At 62.1% G+C, this 20,666-nt stretch overlaps 1 protein-coding gene across 8 annotated transcripts in view; it reads right to left on the reverse strand.

Annotated features, from left to right (window-relative positions):
* Positions 1 to 519: 519 nt before the first annotated feature.
* The window catches only part of ARVCF (ARVCF delta catenin family member), a 50,616-nt gene continuing 30,469 nt past the window's right edge, over positions 520 to 20,666 (reverse strand). Inside the window, exons 1-18 of one of the 8 annotated variants that reach the window (XM_073889704.1) lie at positions 18,158 to 18,292; positions 12,878 to 13,036; positions 12,169 to 12,692; positions 10,648 to 11,183; positions 9,765 to 9,948; positions 8,837 to 8,954; positions 8,263 to 8,434; positions 7,524 to 7,541; positions 6,432 to 6,503; positions 4,886 to 5,013; positions 4,431 to 4,581; positions 3,944 to 4,142; positions 3,742 to 3,853; positions 3,543 to 3,633; positions 3,158 to 3,211; positions 2,647 to 2,732; positions 1,916 to 2,032; positions 521 to 1,471 (exon numbers count right to left, since the gene is read on the reverse strand). In XM_073889704.1, coding sequence (XP_073745805.1) covers positions 1,928 to 2,032; positions 2,647 to 2,732; positions 3,158 to 3,211; positions 3,543 to 3,633; positions 3,742 to 3,853; positions 3,944 to 4,142; positions 4,431 to 4,581; positions 4,886 to 5,013; positions 6,432 to 6,503; positions 7,524 to 7,541; positions 8,263 to 8,434; positions 8,837 to 8,954; positions 9,765 to 9,948; positions 10,648 to 11,183; positions 12,169 to 12,692; positions 12,878 to 13,036; positions 18,158 to 18,178 — 2,730 coding nt within the window. In that variant the 5' untranslated portion in view covers positions 18,179 to 18,292 and the 3' untranslated portion in view covers positions 521 to 1,471; positions 1,916 to 1,927. Of the gene's footprint in view, positions 1,472 to 1,915; positions 2,033 to 2,646; positions 2,733 to 3,157; positions 3,212 to 3,542; positions 3,634 to 3,741; positions 3,854 to 3,943; positions 4,143 to 4,430; positions 4,582 to 4,885; positions 5,014 to 6,431; positions 6,504 to 7,523; positions 7,542 to 8,262; positions 8,435 to 8,836; positions 8,955 to 9,764; positions 9,949 to 10,647; positions 11,184 to 12,168; positions 12,693 to 12,877; positions 13,037 to 18,157; positions 18,293 to 20,666 lie in introns of those variants that run through there. The other 7 variants (XM_073889705.1, XM_073889701.1, XM_025858036.2 and 4 more) reach the window with 7 other exon arrangements.

Here is a 20,666-nt window from a genome sequence, read left to right on the forward strand (position 1 = left end):
ATGGGGCCCCTACCACAGTGCAGGGTGTGAGCTCTCTGGCACCTTGCCCCTTGGGGTCTCTGTGTGGCACTGAGTAGAAGCCAACTTCCCCAGTCCTCCTCGGCCTTGTTTACGGAAGACTGGGCTCAGGTCAGCTCTGGCGCTTCTACAGCTGCCCAGCTAGCAAGGGAAGTAGAATTGCTTTGCATCTACCTAAATCCACAGCTGCCCAAATCCCCAGTCCCAACCCTGGCTCCTGGCCCCAAGGCCCCCTAGCTACCTCAGAGGCTCTCCAGGGATCCCGCCCCTGCCCCCCGCCCCCATCCCGGCTGAGCCCACCTGTGTGTAGACTGACCTCTGGCCAGGACACCACCGTGGGACTCGGGGCCCAGCTAATCACCCCAAAACAAGCCCTCTCCTGTGTGTGTGTGTGTGTGTGTGTGTGTGTGTGTGTGCAGAAAGGGGATCGCAGTGAGCCTGGGAGGACATGTGCCCACCCCTGTGGCCTGGGAGCTGAGCCCCCTCTGGACAGAGCACATGGATACCCGGGGGCCACCTCCACCCATGCCCACCCTGGCAAGCAGGGAAGAGCAAGCAGCCGGTGGCAAAGGATCTGAGCCGCAGAAGATAGGAAGTTTCGTTGCTTTTTTTAATTTTTAAGTTTTCTTACAAAAATTTAGGTGTTTACCAATACAGTCTTATTTTGGTTTTGTTTTTAATGCTTTTTGTCAGTGTTTTTCTTCGGTTTTTAAGTCACAAACAGCAGGCACTAGGCAGCGTCCCCCACTGCTGCCGAAGGTCAGTCCCGGAGGTGTGACTCTGGGCTCCAGCAGACAGGGTCTGGTAGCCACGGCCAGGCCAGAGTCGCTCAGGGAAGGCTCCTGCTGCACTGGGGTTCCACGTAGCCGAGGGCAGGGTGGGGGCAAGCACAGCCTGACCCCCATCTTGCTGCCTCCAAAGCCTCTCTGCACACATGGGCCAGTCCGCCCCCCCCCGCCATGGGCCATGCAGGGTGGGACCCAGCGTCCAGCGGATCCCCTCTACCTTCCAGAGTCAAACTCCTTCTCTGAGCCCCCCTCCTCCCTTCCCTGCTGCAGGCTCCTCTGGGGCCCCACACACACAAGAGCACACTCTTCTATACCACCAGCCCCAAAGCAAAGCCAGGTGCCCTTCCTGCCGCTTCCCTGGGCCCCACTCTGGCAGCTCCACTGGCTTTCTCTCTCTCTCTCTCTCTCTCTCTCTCTCTCTCACTCGCACACAGCACCATGTCAGTAAACAGCTAACTCAGCCTAGGGAGTTAGGAGGGAGGGAGCGAGGGGTGGGAAGGGAGGTGTGTGTTCAGAAGGTCGAGCCCTGGCTCCCCGGCGAGAAGCGCTGCCAACCCCGGCCGCCAGGGGGCCCCAAGCTCCACAGCAGGGTCTGGAAGGGCCGGCCCTGGAGTTCCCTTCTTCCCATGATCAGGTCCCTAAGAACAAATGGCTGGGCCCGAGACCTACGGAGGGAGAGGGGAAGGTTAAGCAGGACGGCCCGGGGGCTGGCGGACCCCTCCACAGACTAGGCCAACAAAAGTGTGGACCAAGGCAGCTGCTGGAGGTGGCAGGGGCTGACCCCGAGAATCTCAGCATCAGGGCCAGTCCGACTCGCTGGTCGTTGGGGGGGGCACTGTGCTTGGGGCATTTAAATGTCTCTGCTCTGGCCCCATTTGCTCTGGGCCCCGATGACACAGTGCCTGAGCCGGGACTGCTGGCCCAGGGGGACATGTCCATCTCAGACCCCAGCCTATCCCTAAGATGGGCATTTAAGCCTGCTGAGCTAGAAGCTGGAGTCCCACCAGGGAGCACCAAGGGACAGAACATGCAGCCAGCAGAGATTAACGAGAAGCCCCTTCCCAAAGGACAGGAAACAGCTGAATGAGAAACCAGACCAGAGAACGTACCAGGCATGCAAGCTAGACCCAGGAGTCAACGGGCTGAGGCTTAGCGTCCCCCACGGCGTCCACCAGCCTGACTGCAGGCCTGCTGGGCCCAGGAGGAACCTTCCTGCCGGGGTCGGGCTGCAGCGGATGGGCAGTGGGCAGGAGGGCGTCAGAGGCAGAACAGAGCAGGTTAGTCAGCGCTGGTGGGTGGGGGCTGGGCTGCTCAGTGGGTGAGGCCAGAGCCCAGGTGCACACGATGGGGGAGCTGAGCTAGTGTGGCTCACAAAGATGCACACGGATGCGTGGACACACACAGGCCTGTGCCCAAAGCCACGGGACGGTCACAGAGCAGGTTGGCAGGTGCCACCCAGGAGGCAGGACAACGGTGGGCCCATCCCCCACCCCCCCAAACACACACACACACACACACACACACGCAGGCAGAGAAGGGTGAAGACACTCGTGCTCAGACTCCCCTGGCCCTTGTGCATTGTTTTGGGCAGTGCCCTCTGTCCCATGCCCCCTCCCTCCCAGTGGGTGTGAGCTTCAAACCACCTGCACCCACAGACTGACTCCGACGATAAACTTCCCGAGGCAGGGGGGCCAGGCCCCAGGCTCCATCTCCCAGCCCAGCTGTCCTGGAGGTGAGCCCCACCCCAGGTGGACTGGGCAGCCTAAACTCAGCACCTTGCCAGGGCCCCTCTCAGGCATGCCCTAGGCACCTCCCTAGGCACCTGCCCACAGCCACTTACTTTCAACGGTTCCTTCTCAGAGGCCTCCCCTGCAGGGTCACTACCTCGAGCCCTCCTCTCCCTCCGGTCCACAGTGGAGTATCCGTCTTAGGGTGGGGACATGAGGGGAACTCTGAGGGGCAGGCATCGCAGGAGCAGATCTCCCTCTCAGCCCAGACACAGGGGGCCCCTGGGACAGGGTGCACGGGGAGATACCCCCACCTGCCCTGCCCCAGCACTGCGCTGGAGGCCTAGGCCAGGTCTTCTCGTGGCCCCTCCCACCCTGGTCGCTCAGAACCCTCCAGCCCTCTTAGGCTGGCAGACCAGAGACCTTGGCTGGGCACTGACCCCTCCCTGGCTGCCCACCCCCCTCAGCAGCACTGCTAAACCAAATTCTCTTTTCCAACCAGCACCTCCTTGGAAGGCTTTCCCAGCACCAAACACACAAGGCAAAACCACCTGGTCCATTTCAACGCCATCCCCGCCCCCCACCCCCCCCCCAGGAAACAAGCAGCCCTGTATCTGCACTCACCTGGGCCAAGTGCCTCCATGGGGATCACGTCTCGGCTGCCTGGTTTCTCGCCATCTGCAAGGTACAAGCCAGGTGGCTGGCTGGTTGCAAGAACCAGTGGGGATACCAGGACAGACAAACCCACAGCAGGGCTGGCCTCCGTTGACCCTGGGTACCCTTTGTCGCTAACATCTTTGCACCATTCTGCTGGGCCTCTGCCATTGACACCCCCCCACCCTCACTTAACATCACTGTGGACACCATGGATGTAGAGATTGTAGGAGGCTGCAAGCCAGGAAAGGGGCCCCCCTACTTCTCACCTGCCTTGTCACCATCAATGCACCTAGGTGGAGGAGCATCTCTTATACCTCAGAGATAGGTTTCCATGCCCCGACCCCGTATTCACCAAGGCTCTTGTCCACCAGTGGCAGCGTGCTGTCGTCAAAGCCTCCGGGACTCGGTGCTCCTTTGGGTCCCTTAGCGGTAGCAGCAGCTGACTGGGGGGGGGGGGGGGGCACAAAACAGGGTGTGGAGTCAGGGGCAGTCCTGCGGGGGACCTAGCCTGGAGAAGTGAAAGAGGAAAAGAAAGGCCAGGCAGGCCGCACCTGGAAGCGTGCCTTGGTCCAGCCATCCTTCTGTAGGGCGCCACGCAGCTCCTTGTAGCTCCACACAGTCTGCAGCACGTGGGAGGCGGCCTTCGCTTCACGTACCGATTGGCTGCGGCCAGGCGCAGGGCGGGGTCAGCAACCGGCCCCGCCCCGCCCTCCCCCTGGGCCCCCGCCCTCCCCGGGCTGCACCCTCACCCACCTGGCAGCGCCAAGGGCCACCAGCGCTGGAACGCCTCGGGCCTGGAGTAGTGAGCGCGCATTGTCCAGGCTGTCGGACACGATCTCGTGGATGGTGTTGAGCACGGCCACCACGGTGTCCTCCTCCAGGCGGGCACCTGGTCGCGCCGGAGCCTGCGCATTGCGCACGTTCCGCACCAGCTCGGCCATGGCATAGCTCCCTGAAGGGCAGGGGCAGTTGTCAGGACATGCCTCTGCCCAGCCCAGCGGCGGGGCGCGGGATCCATCAGGAGAGCCCCGGGAAGCGGCAAAGTCACCCACCGTGTCCAGGGGCTAGGCCTTGAGACTGCTCAGGAAGATCCCAGCTCCAGCGGCTGGGACAGAATGACAGGGGCAGGGCTGGGCCCCTGAACTCCTCCCCACCCTGCCGGCCCCCAGCCCCTGCCAGTGGGACCCCAGAGCAGCCCACAGGGTTCTACATCCTGGCTCTGCCCCACCCGCGTCCTCACCAATGAGGTCCTTGTTGCGCCGGTCCAGGGAGAGGTTGCGCAGGGCGATGGCAACAGCACGCACCACCTTGTCAGTCTCGGACTGCAGCAGCTCCACGAGCACCGGAAGGCCACGCTCCTTGCGCACCGTGGCACGGATGTAGGTGGCCCACTGTGGCAGTGGAGCGGGGAGTGTGCTCAGCACACTGGGTCCCGCCCACACGCCTCGACACTCTGCTACCTGAGCCGACTGTTCCCTCTGGCTGGACCCTCCTCCCTGGCAAGCCAAAGCCCTACCCAAGCAACTCAATGCCACCTCCAGCTGGCATCCTTTGTGCCGCGAACCTCCCGGACCCTGGGGAGGCACTGTGTCCCGTGTGGTCCCCACCCCCGCAGCCTGGGCAAAGGCAGAGGCCAGCACCAACAGGGTACCTAGGATTCTGTCTGTCCCCTCCCTGCCAGATTCGGCCTCTCACCATCCAGTTGCCGGCGCTGAGGTTCTGTAGGGCACCAGCAGCAGCCTCCAGGGTGTTAAAGTTCCGGCTCTCGGTGAGGAGGGAGAGGTAGAGACGTACCACCTCGGGCTGATACAGCAGCTCAAAGCCTGGGCACAGAGCACCCACAGCCCACAGTCACCCAGGCCCCCCCCCATCACCCCCTCTCCCCGCTCCTCCCATCAATGCCCCCAGGGCAAGAGTCAGCTGGGGCCAGGGATGGGTATGGTGCAGTCAGGGAAAATTTAACATCAACACATTCACCCGTTCTGAGCCACCCAAGGGAGAAAGCATTCCCGTTTCATAGCAGAACAGAGGCTCAGTGAGGAGGCAGTGGGTCTAAGTGAGGTCGTTGTTCCCTTGACCCTGCTTCCAAAGAAATGGTATTGGACCTGCCTGGCAGCCACAGCATCCAGAAGGCCTGGAGTAGGGAGGGAGGTGGCAACCAGGGCTGCTCCCCTAGCAACAGGACTCAACGTCCCTAACAACAAGGCCAGCACTCCTGGGTAGACAGGCTGTGCAACTAGGGGGAGGAGCCCTAGCCAGAACAGGGCCCTGTTCTCTCCTATGTAACTTAGGCTGTTACCAGTGCACGCCCCTAGCAACAGGGCCTGCCTTCTCAGTCTGCACCCTGCTCAACCATTCCTGGTCCCCCATCAATTGAGGCCCTGGCCCCACAGTGCAGCAGAGCTGCTCCAAGGTACTCCAGAGAGGAGGGGCTGAGCAGCCTTTCAGTTGGCCTGTACCCAGACATTACTCCCTCTCCCCTGTCCTCCCACCCCACGTTTTATCACCCCCTCCCCATTCCTCATGCCTCACGGTCCCTTCACTCCAGCTCTGCTGGGCTTCCTGTTCCCCAGATGCTCCAAGCATGTCCCCTACTCAGGGTGTCCCCCCTGAAGGCGTCCGCATACACCGGTCTGTGTGTGATGTTTTCCCCTAGGCCTCATGGCTGGGGTCTTCCACCCTGCTTGGAGGTGTCTGGGCTTGCAGGGTGGCCCGTGGTCTGGGGCTCACCAGGGCAGAGCTCCCTTACTCAGGGTCGATTCCCTATCCAGAACGGCGCCAGCACACAGGAAGACTCCAACAGACACAGGGGACGAGAAAGACAAACCACTCTGCCCCCTGCACTATCAGCCTCCGGACTAGACCTGACTGGACACCTCAGCCCCCAGACCCCTGGGAGTGAACGTGAGCTCCTCAGAGGACATTGGAGGTCCTGCCTAGCTGGTCTCTGCCCTTCACTAAAGGCCTCACTCTGTCCCCTCTAGTCTTCCACATGCTGCATGACCTTGCAAATGCCTGGCCTCTCCGTGCCTCTGCCTCCTGCCCTGCCTGGAGTGACCCACGCAACTGGCCCTGATTCTGAACCCACAGCAGGTACCCAGGGACTGGACAGCCTTCTGGGAAGCCCCACACCTGTGGGCTGTTTCTCCATTGGCTCCCCAAGGCCCTCCACACCTTCTTGGTAGCACAAAGCTTGGCCACCTGCGTGGGCCTGGGCTGAACTCTGCCTCCGCCCACTCACCTTTGGCAGCCTCAGTTCGCTTGGGCAGGTCCAGTGTGTCAAAGTTCCGGTCCATCTCACCATCCTTCTTCCCTGGAACAGAGAATAGACGGAGGTGAAGCCGGGCCTGCACAGAGCAGGTATGCGCCAGGAGGGTGGACATAGCACTTTCCTGCCCAAGGCCCAAAGAGCACCCCCAAGTCCAGGACTGGGCACCAGGAGGCCCTGGGATGGGGCCTGGGAATGTCCCAGCCTTGCCCCCAGCAGCCAGGACTGATCTGTCAGGTGCCGGGGAGCAGCACTGCTGACCACCCAACGGCCTCCCTGCAGCTACTGGGAGCCAGGAGCCCAGGCTGCATGATGACAGGGAGGTACAGGGAAGCTGGGGGCTGCCAAGGACGAGACCTGCCCAGTTGCACAGTAAAGCAGGGATGGGGTCAAGAGTCCCAGCCACGGGGAAATGCCCGTCTGGGGTCAGGACCTGGTCCCAGGCTCTGCTGGCTAGGAAAGACCTCCACCCACAGGCTGAGCCCCTAGAGCAACCCCACCTAGCACTTGTCAGCCTCGGCCTGCACCACTCTGTGAGTGAGCTCACGAGAAGCCAGTCACCCTCATCTCAGACGAGGGAGCTTCTTCTCTGAAAGGCAGCAGAGCTGAGTTCTGATGATCTGGGCTCCCTGTTCTGCCCAGCCTCACGGGGCCTTTGTGTGGTCCCTTTAAGCCACACATCGCCTCATTCCCAGGGGCAGACTTTGCTCCCTGGTGCCTGTGGGGACAAATACACCCAGACCCTGCCCCCCACCTCCCGCCCTTGACTCTCCCTGCTCCAGCTCCAGGCCCGGCCCTGCCTGGGTAGCAGAGTCTGAGGTTACAGAGGAACAGCCCGTTGGCCTCCCAATGAGTCCAGGGCTGACATTCCTGCCGTTGTCATGTCCACACAGTTGTCATGGAGATGGCTGCCCGGGAAAGGGACTGGGGATGGGGCAGGGCCCGGAGGCTAGATCACCCTGTCGTCGTCATGGAGAGGACTGCCTGGACAATAAGGGTGGGCGGCACCTCCCCGGTGCCCACTGCCCCCACCGGGCCTGGACAGCAGGACAAATAGGGACTCACCTTGATGGAACCACTCCTCTGGGCGGCCGGAGGAAGCACAGGAGAGAGGAGATGAGCCTGAGCGGGCAGCACCCCCTCCCACGCCCTCCCAGGAGGCCTCGACTACCCACTGCAAACCCTGGGTTGAATAGATGGGTCGTGGAACTCCCCCCCCCGCCCCGATCACTGTGGAGGGCTGAGTGCCCAGAAGTGGAACAAGAGAGGGGAGGCCTAGGGTCAGAACAGGTGCACATGGGGAGTGGGGGGGGGGGGCAGATGAAGGCAGTGCACAGACGTCACCCAGCAGGTGCCAGAGAATGTAGATCCCGAAACCTGCACCTGGCAAATGCCGGGTGGGATGGCGTGAAGGCAGGGTGGGGTGCTGCCTCCGGGGCATCTCAAAGTCTCCAGGTGCTCTGTGAACGCCAGGAGGCAGCAACGTCTTCAGCGCTTTCCAAACACGGGCCCAAAGAACCCTTCCCGGAGCTGAGGCACAGTCCAGGCAGCAGCAGGGACACCATGTAGGTTCGCTCCTGCCCTCCCCCGGGGGCCCCAGAGTGCAGATGAGGGAAGGCTGCCCCGTCAGCCGGATGACCCAGCAGGCTGGGTACACCCTCCTTGGCTCCCTGCTTCGCCACCTGCCCATCAGGAGCTGACCAGGTGGTCTCTGGCTTCCGTGACGGCCGTGGGTATGGAGACCGTTCAGCCTGGGGTGGCAGGGGGAGTCCTAGAGTGTAGTACCCCAGTCCCTCCCACACACCTTTGGCCTTCTTGCCACCGAAGCAGCCAGCGTCATCCCTCCTCCGGCGCTGGGAGCCCGCAGCAACGCCCAGGGGCCCCGGCTCAGCCTCCTGGTACCTGTCGGCCCCAGGCACCTCCTTGTGCACGTGGTAGGACAGGTTCCGCATGATACACACACAGTTCTCCACCGACTGTGGGGAGAGGAGAGATGGTGGAGCAGAGCCCAGTGGGCACGGAGACTGCCACCCCTCCCCGGGACACCTGTCCGCAGCCAGTGCGCACAGAAGGAACTGGGGGTGCAAAGATGAGGAGGCCTAAGCTAGGGAGCCCACGGGGGTGAGAACTCCCAGGGAGGGGCTGAGGAAGGAAAAAGGTGGAGAACACACGGCACGTAGGACCTTGTCTGGGACTTCACTGTGTCCACTACGGGGCGGCCCGTGGCCAGGGCACTGCCCTAGAATGCATATGCCTACTTCTCCTGTGCTGCCCAAATGGTTCAGGGCCCTCTGGGCCCAGTTCCTGCTCCGTGTCCCCGACCCTTTGTAGGAGGTTGTGAGATGCACCCCGCTGGGACCTGCTGGGGCCCCCCCGACCTTGTTGTCCGTGTCCTTCCTGCCCACAGCTGACTGCAGGGCGTGCAGCAGGGCGTCTACCAGCCCTTCACATTCCCGGAGCCGCCGCCGGGCCTCTGCACCATCCGAACTCACGTTCCTGGGGGGCCAAGAGCGAGCCCTGTGAACCCTGGCTCCCACGGGAACTTCCCAGCCCATCCCCCGCCCCCTGGCCTTGGGGTCTTGTCTTCATCTGTAAAACCAGCTCTGACACCACCCTGTTAGGGCTACTGACAGTGTCCCGACCCCTGAGACCCTAGGAGGGAGCCCTGGCCTGGCATCTTGGTGTGGCAGGGGGCCTTCTCTGATGCCCAGCAGAATTGGAAGGGGACAGAAGTGGGTCCAGAGTCCTGAATCCACGCACAGTGATAGTTCTGGGTTCCACCTTACCCTGAGGTGAGGACCCCATAGGGCTATGGGGCTATGTCCTGATGGACAGACAGGACCATGGGGACCCTGGACCACCTGTGGGGACTCTAGTGATTCCCAGGGTGGGAGGGTTAGGGCCGAGGTCACAAGGACATGGAATGAGGCCTCTGAGGCAGACAGAAGATGAGGGTCCCGGCTCCCCCTACCCTGGCTGTTATGGTGATGGAAGAGTGGGTTGAAGCTGAGCAGGGCTGGAGACATGGGGTCCTATGTGAGAGCGTGGCAGACCTTGTCCAGAGGCTGCCCTTGGGGCCGAGTACAGCCCCATCAGGCCCCATTCTCAGGACTCAGGCAGGAACTGTGACATGGCTGTGTCCCAAGCTCCTAAGACTTGGGTGGCTAATGGTCTTCCACGTTATACCAGACATGAGGACATTCCCAGGTGTGCATACAGGCTCTGGTGCCTGGCTCCTGCCTCCTTGGCCGGGAACAGTCCTGAGTGGCTGCACAGAGAGTGCCCGAGCCCAGCCCCCACCCACACCTCAAGCAGCCCGATGTGTTCTTGAAGACTGTTGTCCACTCAGCATCCCTTGGCTTGGAATCCTCGTTGGGCTCGCGCTCCCAGCCCGAGTGGGGCACAATGACCTCGTGGGTCAGCGTCTGCAGGCCGTGGTCAATGATGACCATCTTCAGGGGCTCGTAGGATGACAGGTTCCAGAGTGTGCCTGCAGGGCGCCATCAACCAGCCAGTGCTCACCACACAGGCAGCGACCTTCCGACCTCCCCATGTGACCTCGCTCAGGACATACCCCAATCAGACCCGAAGGCAGGAAGTGACAAAAGCCGTGAGAGAAACAAACAAACAAACAAACAAACAAACAAACAAAAAGCCGTGAGAGGTCCTGGGTGCCCACCTTGGCCCAGGCAAGATGTGCACAGGCACCTCACAGTAGCTACCAGCTGAGAGGGGCTGGGACACAGGAAAGGGCTGGCCGGGGGCCTGTGGCTGGACAAGCAGATGCCTTCTCTTCCCCATCCCTTCTTAGCCACGTTGGGGTGGGGGGTGCGGCACTACTGCCTCACTGGCACCACCTGAAGTGGTCACACGACCCTACCTGGCCAATTGGGGCCCATAAGGCACAATCCCCCAGCACTGGGCCCCACTGGAGGGTGGGACCAGGAGGCTGGACCTGGAGGAGTATGGGGACATGGGGGCAGGTGGAGAGGGGGCCTGCCTGAGAGGCAGCAAAGTCCAGAGGTAGAGAGACTGGGGACCTCTCAGTCTAAGCCTAATGCCTACCCCCAGCAGCTGGACCTCCTGACTAAATGGGCGGGTGGTGGTGGCGGGGTGGGGGGGTGACTTTCCCTGGCCAAGCTTCACTCTCCTCTCCCTGAGGGACGAGGGGAAGCCAGGTGTCACTCACCTGTGACAAGCTCTCGGACCTCATTGTCCCGGGCAGCCCGCAGCAGGCGCACCAGGGCAGGCACACCGCCACAGTCCCGGATGGCAGCCTTGTTGTCCGTGTCTCGGCCGTAGGAGAGGTTTCGCAGAGCCCCGCAGGCCCGCCGCCGCACCTCCGCCCTCGGGTGGTCCAGCAGAGCCACGAGCAGAGGCAGGCCCCGCAGCTGCCGCACACGGCGCTTGACACCCTCATTCTCAAAGCACAGGTGTTGCAGGTAGGCGGCCGCATTGGCTTTCACAGGGTCCACGGGGTGTCGCAGCATGGCCAGAACCTCTGGCAGCTCGGGGTCCCGCCAACGCGGCTCCTTACGGGCGCTGTCAACTGAGGGTGACCGCCGTACCACTCGGTCCAGGCTGCCTAGGCTGCCCCGTTCTGGCTGGGCCAGGGGTGCCGTCGCAGCCGGAAACGGGGGCCGCTCCTCCATCAGCTCACCACCATCATCTGCCACATCCTCGTAGGCCCTGTGCAGGCAGGCAGGGCGCAGGAACATCTCGGCACTGCCCAAAGATGCCTGCTTTGGAGCTACCCCGCCATTATCTTCTCCAGGGGACCACGAACCCTTGAAGGGTGGGGATAGGCCTGCAGCATTGGTACTGGACCCCAAGCACCGAGTGGGTGCTGAGAGTTACACCCCAGGCCAGCAAGAACTGACTCACAGCCAGTGACATGGCCAAACACCAGCCAATGGTTATCATAGCTTGGGTGTCCCTGAGATGGGGAGCTCACTCACTCCCATTACCATGCAGCATTCCCCAATTCTGAGCTAAATGCATTTCTATGAAACATCTGTCTGGGGCTGGGGTCCTGCTTTCCCATGAGGCTCATCTCGGCAATGTGGGATCTGCCAGGATGTGGGGGTAGGAGGTGACCCTCCCTGCACACAGCCATCCTGGTGGGACCATATGAGGAGCATTCAGGCCACCGATCCCCCGGAGTACAAGATGTCCCTGTGGGTTGTCACCATCAAGCCTACTTCCTAGGGCAGGGATTGAGGCTAGGAGGGGTCAGGTGTCTTTCCTGCGGTCACACAGCATAATCCATACCAAGGGTCATGTTCTCACTCTACAGATAGAAAAACTTGAGAGCAAAGGTGACAGAACCAGAGTCTATGCTGGGAAGAGCTGGAGAGCCTAGTTTCTGGTTGCTTCTGTACACAGGGGCACTTGAGGCCTGGGGAAAGGCTGGAGCCTCAAACTCAGAGGAAACGCTCTGAGCCTCTTGTGCTCCTATCTTCATGGCCGGCTGGCTGGAGCAGGGGTAGCAGGTGTTGGGCACTGTCACAAACTTCCCTAATGCCCCAGACCCACAGGGAGGGTGCCCAGTGTGACTTCCACCATCCCAGAAGCTTCCCTTGTTGCTATCCTTGAATTGAGGCCAATTCAAACTAACGTGCACAACTAACTTAGCCCTAGCAGCTAGACTTCCTGTGGGGGAGTGGAAGGCAGACTTCCTGGAGGCAGTGGCCAGGCTCAGGATGCTCACCTGGTACGAAGGCCACGTCCACACTCAGGCCTCCTCCTTGTGGCAGTGCCATAGTCAGGCTCCAGCTCCGGGCCACCCTCGTCATCGGCAGCCAGGCTGCGGGTGTCATCCTCCAAGCCGTATGGCTCTGCCTGGAAGCGCTCGGGCTGGGAGCGACCAGCTGGTGGCACAGCCTCAGGGCCTGCAGGGAAGGCCTCACGTCGGCCAGGCAGTGTGAAGCTGCCATCGACGGGGCCTGGGCCAAGGGGGCCACGTGCGGGCCGCACACCCAGCCCACGGGAGAGACTGCCGTAGCTGGGGACATCACGGGGCTCAGGGCCATCGGTAAAGCTGCCCCCGCTGCTGAGGTAGGCTCGGGAAAGCGTGGCTGCCGGACCACCCCCGCGCAACAGGAAGTGCCGGTCCAGAGGGCCGTCTGTGAAGGGGCCTAGTGGAGGGCCGCCGTCCAGCAGGGGGAGGCCATCTGGGCCTACGGGCACCTGCCGCACTGTCCTCGTGGTCACCGTCTTGACCGTCTTGGTGACCTGGTGGGGAAGTGGGTGGCCGGTGGGCAGGCTGGGCAGCCTAAGAGGCCCGGACACTGGCCCAGTAGGGCCAGGGTGGCCTCGGTCTCCCACCCGACCAACAGGTGGCACCCGGGGGGCCACTCTGTACATGGAACAACCGTGGCTACACAGCCTGCTTGCCCACTGCCGGGGCCTGGCCATACCTTGGTCTCAGTGCGCCGGGTAGTGCCATCTTCTGATGTGACAATGGACACGTGGGAGGTGGGCGTGCCAGGGTCCTCCTCTACTGTCACTGTCTCCTCCAGCACCTCGGGTGCCTCTGGCATTGTGGCCAGTGAGGCCTGGCTGCCCGGGCTCTGCTCCTGGGCAAGGGAGCGGGGGAGAATGGGTGTCAGTGGGAGGACCCATCGCTCGCCTGGCCCTGGAGTGTAGATGCTTGTGCTGGCCCCGAGGCCAGGAGGGCCTTCTGCCCACCCCTGGAGCCCATGGACCCCAGGGCCTGCAAGCCCCAGCTGGTGAAGACAGCAGCCCGCTCCTGCCTCTGAACGCCATGGGGCTGACCGGCCCTATTGCCCTATCCCATGGGGACCTCTGGGGGTTGACCTCCCCCAATCCTGGCGCCTCCTTGGACTGAGCTGGCAGATAAAGCCCCTGACCCCAGTGGTGCAGTCTTGGGCAGCCCCATCTGAGCTGCAAGGCCTGGTTGCTACAGGTTCCTGGTGGCCCAAGGAGATTGGTGGGACCTGCAGGTCGAACTCTGGACATGGGTCACTACCCCTGACTGGGCCCTCCCATGTCCTGGGCCTCCTCCCTGCCCCACCCAAGAAACCTTGAGTGCAGAGGCCTTGGGGGAGCAGTTTCAGCACTGCTCACAGACTCCCCAGGGCCATACCCAGGAACCCCCCCCAACTGTTCCCAAGGCCAGCTAGACGCCCTCGCAGGACAGAAATACTCAGTTCTCAGAATGCCCAAAATACCCTTGCTCCTTCCGGCCTGGACACTCCTAGGGTGGTGAGTGGGCACAGCCTGGCCCTACCTCATTTGGGCCAGTGTTTGGTGCTCCCCAGTGAGATGCTGGGTGTTTTATCAGAGCCCAGCTCCCCTTGCCTTCATCCCTGCAGGGGATAACCATGGTGGAATTCAGGCAAGATAGCTCTGGACAGAGGCCCTTTTAAGGCCCATAAGCCTATGGTCAGACTTGCCAGTGGGGAAACGGAGGCTCAAAGAGGACAGGCCAGTCCAGAGCAGAGCTGAACTGACTGTGCTGACTGGCAAAGGGGTCCGAAAGCCAAAGTCCATTCACCCCTGGGCCTCTGACCACATGGGTCCCCGCACCACACCAATGTCCTAGGATTAGCATCTGGCAGGATGGGTAGGGGCTGAAACCCAAGCCGCAGCGGGCAAGCGAGCAGGAGCACATTCCTGGGCAGCGGGGGCCAGGTCAGCAGGAGGACAGGCCCTGCTCTGTGGCCCAGATGCTGTGCCTTGAGGAATGGGTCCCCTGTTTGGGCCCCAAGCCTCTGAGGCCCTACACAGAAACAGAGCTGAGGCCCAAGGAAGGCCACACCCCTGTCTGCCTGCCCCCAGAGTCCTACTCTGCTCCTGGTCCTGGGCCTGGGAGGTATGCAAGCCTAGGTGCCCAGAGCTGCCCAATGGCCTGCCTCCCGAGGTCCTCAGGGTGTGAAGTCTCCTCAGGTTGGGGTCCTGTCCTGACAAAATGCTTAAAACCCCAATTGCACATAGTGCTAAGATTCTGGGCCCCCGCAAACTCTTCAGGGGTCCAGAGAGAGGCATGCACCGTGTTAGGACAGGTGTATCCCCTGGGCTCTGGTGACACAGGAAGGAAGTCACAGAATGCAGCCTCTGCCCCCAGAAGCAGAGGACAACAATACGTAATTTTATAAAAAAGGAAACTGAGGCCTAACAGAAGGGAGAGGCTTAACCAGGCCTTCACAAACCACTGACAGGGAATTTCAGGCATCCACAGGGAAAATGGTTTTGCACGGCCTTTTAGCGAGACCTCACCCCTTGTGGGCCACAACCTTGGCTGCCACTCAGTTTGGGGTTGTAGGTGGAATGCCTGGTGGGGACCTGGCCAGGAAGGAAGAACGATGTTCCCTGAGAAAGAGGAGTAAACTGAGACCCTGAACGGGGACATGCAGCTGGGCTGCCAGGCACAGCGGCCTGGACCCTTCTCTGAGGGCACTGGGAGCTGGGATGGTTCTGGAGCAGAAGATTCAGGGAGAGCCTGTCACTGCTGGCACCTTGGCGACCCCACCTGTATTTGGCAACTGTGGGAGCAAATGTGTGTCAGGCGCCGAGCTCTCTTGGCTGGGCCCTGGGGGGCCAGGCATGGAGGGGCCTGGGGCCACACCCTGGTGGCTGCAAGTGAGGGGAGGAGCGAGGAGTAAGACTGACAAGAGGGGACCACAGCCTGGCCAGGAGCACATGGCCCCTGAGTCGATCTGCATACATGAACACTCTCAGAGAAGAGCCTCCAACTCCCTGGTGAGGAGGGAGAAGGAGTAAGCATACCTCAGACCTCAATGCTACTCTGACTCGGTTTGTTCTCACTCTAGCCTGTGATGAGGGTCTGACACAGCGCAGTAGAGGGAACAAAGGGATGGGGCTCCAGAAGAGCCAGGAACCCCCCACCCCACAAGGCCTGGCAACCCTGCAGCATCGCCCACTAATGCACAGCCCAGGCAGCCCAGTAGTGGGATCCTGAGGCCCCAAGAGCCCCCACTGGCAAATGACCTCAGAGAGCTAAAAACAGGCGATGACTTCACCCAGGCTGGCGGGCAGGCGGGAGCGAGAGTCAGCCGATGATCACAGGAAGGCCCGGCCCCTGTTACACACGCCTGGGCACACATGCAGATGAGGACCTGGACATGCGTGCATGTACCTGGTGCTTCCAACAGGCACATGTGCACAGACGTGTGTGTGTGTGTGTGTGTGTGTGTGTGTGTGTAAGCACCCAGCTGGCCCCCGGGCCCAAGCGCGTCAATCTGCATGTTGTCCTAACAGCCCCTGGACACAGTGCCCACTGCCCCCAGAGGGACTTGCACATGCTGACACATCCCCGTCACCTCCTCCTGTCTCCCACCCCTGTGTCCAGACTGCCTGGACACCCACTCAACCACCCACTCTGGGGGCTCTCAGAGCTGGCAGCAGAGTAGGGAACCAAAGCCTGATGACCAGCACATAGTTGGCACTCAAGAGAGGCAGCTGACCGGGGTGCCTGCATCCTCATCTGACCTCGAGACCCTGTTCTAGGGCCACATGTCCACCTATCCAGGGCGGCACACAGGACCCCTGGCCCTGCAACTCAGGTCCCCCCGGTAGCCCAGACATGAGCACCAGCCTGGACACACAACCCCCAGCCCTTCACATCCCAAATCTTGCCAAATCCTGTCAACTGTATCTTGTCACCCATCCCCAGCCCTAGCTTCATTCTTGCCCCTCTTCCTGGGACCACTGACCTGCCTCCCATAGCCTACCTCCAGGGCCCAAACTGCCCCCCGGCGCTCCCATCCATGGTCCACCTGGTCCATGGTCTACAGGTCTGGCCCAGAGTGGGGCTGCTGTCCAGACCTGGGATTTCCCAGGAGTTTCCTTGAACTTGTGGAAGGGGCCTGGCCCAAGACTCCAAGCGCCCGGGGCCAGAGTGGCCAGTACTCAGAAAGGTAAACATAACCAGCCACCACTGCTCTCAAGAGGGTCTCCTAGGCCCTGTCACACACCCGGGGCTTGGCTTCCTCATATGGAAACAGAAAGCACCCAGGATATCAAGGCCAAAGGACAAGCGGGATAGTGCCAGTCCCACCCTCATGGCCAGATCTAAGGGACATGGGCAGTAGAATATAAGATGTGAGCCAACATACAGAGGGGCCGCCGCCTGGGCAAAAGCCCACAACCACCTCTGAGGTACGTGTGGGAATGGCAGAGAGAGGGGACGGGGAAACAAGCCAAGTCTTAATGCGGGAGGGGGGCTGGACTGGGGTCGCAGAGGCATGGATCTATGTCACCAACCGCACTTCACAGATGAGCACCCATGGTACGTATCATGAAGAGCAAGCCTCAAGACAGGTGCCCCACCCTGTCCATGGTCCCACCATACATGCAGGTAATAGGTTAAGGTAGGATCCCACACCTGGCTCCCACAATTCCCAATCCTGGCCCGAAGAAGGCACAAGACAGCTAGCACTGAATGAATGGAGGGAGGGAGGAGGGAGGGAGGGAGGGAGGGAGGGAGGGAGGGAGAAGTGAAGGAATGAACGTGTTCCCCTAACCCCTCCACCCCAGCACAGCCATCCCTGATAGAGTCCAAGACAATCCAGGCTGGCATCTCTCTCCACAGAGCAAGCCCTTGGCCACCACAGATGCCCTCTCTTGATGCCCAGAGCCTCTGCCCAGCCCAGGCAGATGGGGTTAGGGTACCCCTCCAGAGCAGAAGCCGCCTGCCAGGGCCTGCAGTCCACACTGAGTGGCCAAGAGGCCAAGGGGCAGTGAGTGCCCACCAGACTGGGGAAGCAAGGTTGCGGGGGATAGCAGGGCTGGCTGTCACCTACCCCGGTTTCTCCAAGCCCAGCCCGCATTTATCAGCTACACAGCAGCCCCAACTCCCCCCAGCTGACCCTTACATCTCTGGGACAGTCAGTGGCCTGACCCTAGGGGCCATACCAGAGACGCACAGCAGAAACCCAGCTGCCAGGGAGAGGCAGGTGTGACCCGGCCCCCAATGACAAGGGACCTGGGGCAGTTGCTCCTCCAGTTGGCCTCAGTTTCCCTGCCTGTTACTGGACCCCAAACCCCGTAAGCAGGAGGTGCTGGCTGCCCACACGCCTCCCTCCCGCTCCCTCCCACCACTGGGAGGCTGACTCCCAGGGTTTTCCCCGGAGACCCCCCCCCTCCTCCCTCCACCCCTCCCCTCACGTGCGCTGCCGTGGCAGACAGGGCTTCCATTAAGGCTCCGGAAGCTCCTCGCAGGTCTCTAGAGTCGGAGCCCGCGCTAAGAGTGTGGAGGGGAGGGGAGGCCCACCGAGCCCCCCAGGGAGCTGGAGGCCTAGCCCGGCTGCCCTCTCCGGACTCCGCATCTGTCCCGCCCAGAGGGGCTGCTCAGGAAGGACCTCACCAACCACCCCCACCCCAGGCACCTGTCCTGGGCGCTGCCCTGGGGTGCACCCACCCTGATCCCGGCCTCGCCTCCCGGCGCCGAGTCGCAACGCCCGGGGCCGGCGGCCGGTCCCCAGAAACCTCGCGGCCCCGCCCCGCGCCTTGCACACCCCCCGGGCGGCGCGCTCACTCCGCCGCCCCGCCCGCCCCGGGGCCGAACGTGCCGGCCCGAAGCGCAGACAATAGCCTTCTCCGGCCGGCGGCTCCGCGGAACAAAAGCGGGTCCTCCCGGGAAGGCCGGCGCCCCGCCCTCCGCCGCCGGGCCCCCGGGACGGTGCCCCCACGCATGAGACCAAGTTCCCTCCAACCTGTCTGAGTTCGGCCGGCATCGGGCCGGGCTCGTGGGGGGGGGGGGGGGGGGGGGCGGGGGACGGCGGCGGCGGCGGCGGCGGCGGCGGCGGCAGCGGCTGCGGTAGCTGAACCGGGCTCGGCTCCGGCGCCTCGGCCGCTCGGGCTCGGGCTCGGCGGACTCGCTCCCCGCGGGGGCGGATCTGGCGGCGGTCACCGCGAGCAGCCAATGGAGCGGGGCCGCGCCCAGACGGGGCGGGGCGGGGGCCGGTGGGGCGGGGCGAGGTCCCGCCCTCCCCACCCGCGCGGGGCGCTGCTCCGCTGCGAGGGCGGGGCCGGAGTCGCCCCTTAACTCCCTGGCGGCCGGCCTGGCCTCCTCGTCCCTCCACTTCCCCTGCGGGGGTGACATTTTCCCGCCGAGTGACTTTGGCCGAGTCCTGCTTCCCGGGCCTCCTTCTGCCTCCCGTAAAAGAACTCACAGGCCCCTCCCCCTGGAGTTAGGGAACTGAGTTCTGGCAGAGCTGGGGCCAGTGCGCCCATCCTCTCTGGCACCTGCTGCTATCCTGACCGCGATGTTTCCCCCCGCTGTAAAATGAGGACTGATCAGACAGTAGTTATGGCGACGTCAGTATGACAAGATCTCTCAGCTGTCCCTGATCTGGCCCCAGGCCCTTGCCCAAACCCCAGCACAGCCCCCCAAGTGCCTCCACAGAGCTCAGTTAGGGGCCTGCCAAGTGGACCTGGCACTGATCCACTTTGTCTTGGGTTCTCCCCATCAAGACACAGAGGCCCAGGGTTTCCCTTACCCTCTTAGGGGTGTCAGAGCAGATCAAATGGTGTGTGCGGGGGTGCTCAGCAGTTGGGTGACCCTGGGTGAAAGCTCCTGAGGCCGGGTGCCTGGGTGGCTCACTTGGTCAAGCGACTGCCTTCGGCTCAGGTCGTGATCCTGAAGTCCCGGGATCAAGTCCCACATCGGGCTCCCTGCTTAGCGAGGGGGTCTGCTTCTTCCTCTGACCCTCTTCCCTCTCATGCTCTCTCTCATTCTCTCTCTCAAATAAATAAATAAAATCTTTAAAAAAAGAAAGAAAGCAAGCTCCTGAGGCCAAGAGGGCCTCAGACCCTCTCTCCTCCATGCTTTTGATCCACTGGGAAGTGGTTGGGGGGGGGTGGGGGGAGTGGTATCACAGTGCCTGGTTAATCAGGACTTCTCCAAACCAGGCATGACATGAAGGTGCAGCCACACCCTGGAGAGTCTGGCTGTGCTGGATGGAAACGCAGTCCCAGAAGGGCTGGGCTGGGCTGGGGCCCTCATGGGTCATACCCCACAAAGGCAAGCCAATGGCTCATGTATCCCGAATAAGGAAACTAGGCTTTGAGATGAACAAGGGCAAGGGCTGGTGCGAGGAGGTTCCATGGGTCTGGCAAGAGAGAAGGGCAAGGCCTGCGCTTCCTGCGCCCCTCCTGCTTTGCCCCAGACCCCGCACAGGAAATCCAGCCATCCCCAGAGGCTACCCTTTTTCCTGGACATGCCATGTACATAGGCCATGCAGCCAGCATGCTCAAGCACTCTGGGTGTCCACTCCATGTCCCTCTGAGCCTCTGTTTCCCCACCTGCACAGGGGTGAGTTGCCCTGACCACTGACCCCCTGTACCTTCCACCCAAGGCAGCCCCACAGGGAGCCACCTGGAATAGAAGCAGCAGTAGGACTGGACCACTGCCCTGAAGGAACTTACATTTCAGCTGCTTCTGCCTTCTCCCAAATTTCACTAGCTGCTAGTACCCCAGCCACATACCCACCTTGGCCTAACCCGGGGTTGGCCAGGTCCCTAAAAGCGTCCCCCCGACCACACGCACACACACACACCCACTGCTTGAGGGCTGGCCCTGCTCCATCCAGGTGTCTTCAGCGGGGAGCTCTTCCTGCTGGAGGATTAAAGGCAGGTGGCCAGGACAGTGGTGCAGCCTGGGGAGCACAGCAGTAGCCCCTGGCCTCTCAACTCCTTAGCCCCAGCAACCTGCCTTGCCACAGGCCCTGAGCTTCACAGACCCCAGCTCTGACCTTGAGGACCAGCTCCAGGCAGCCCTGGGGCTCAGCAGGTAGGTCACTAGGCATCTCCTGCTGAGACAAATCTGGGAAGCAGTTTTGGCATCAGGGCTGCCAGGCCTGGCCAGCGGATGTGGCCCGCCTCCCCCAATGTCCCAATAGCCCTGCCAGTCCAGCCACAGCCCTGAGAACACATGCTCTCTCCGATCTCACCCTAAGAAAACCATCTCCTCCAAGAGACAGAAAATCAAGGGCAGGCCAGGAGGACAGTGGGCGGAGAGTGGTCATAGCCTGAGGTCTTTAGTCCACAGCCCCCAGGAGGCCAGGGCAGCTCCAGGCTATGGGAACATCTTTCTGTGGGGGCATTGACCCTCAGCAGTGCCCTCTGGGCTGGAGGCTAAAGCCCTTTCCAGCCTGGGAGGGCTAGAAAGAGGGCCTGGCGCCTGAAGGATGGCCTTGAGGTCACTGACTGCCACTGTCCCCA

Source organism: Callorhinus ursinus, unplaced genomic scaffold, assembly GCF_003265705.2.
Source record: "Callorhinus ursinus isolate GAN/ISIS: 27379988/994484 unplaced genomic scaffold, GSC_fseal_2.0 scaffold115, whole genome shotgun sequence".
Classification (NCBI taxonomy): Eukaryota; Metazoa; Chordata; class Mammalia; order Carnivora; family Otariidae; genus Callorhinus; species Callorhinus ursinus.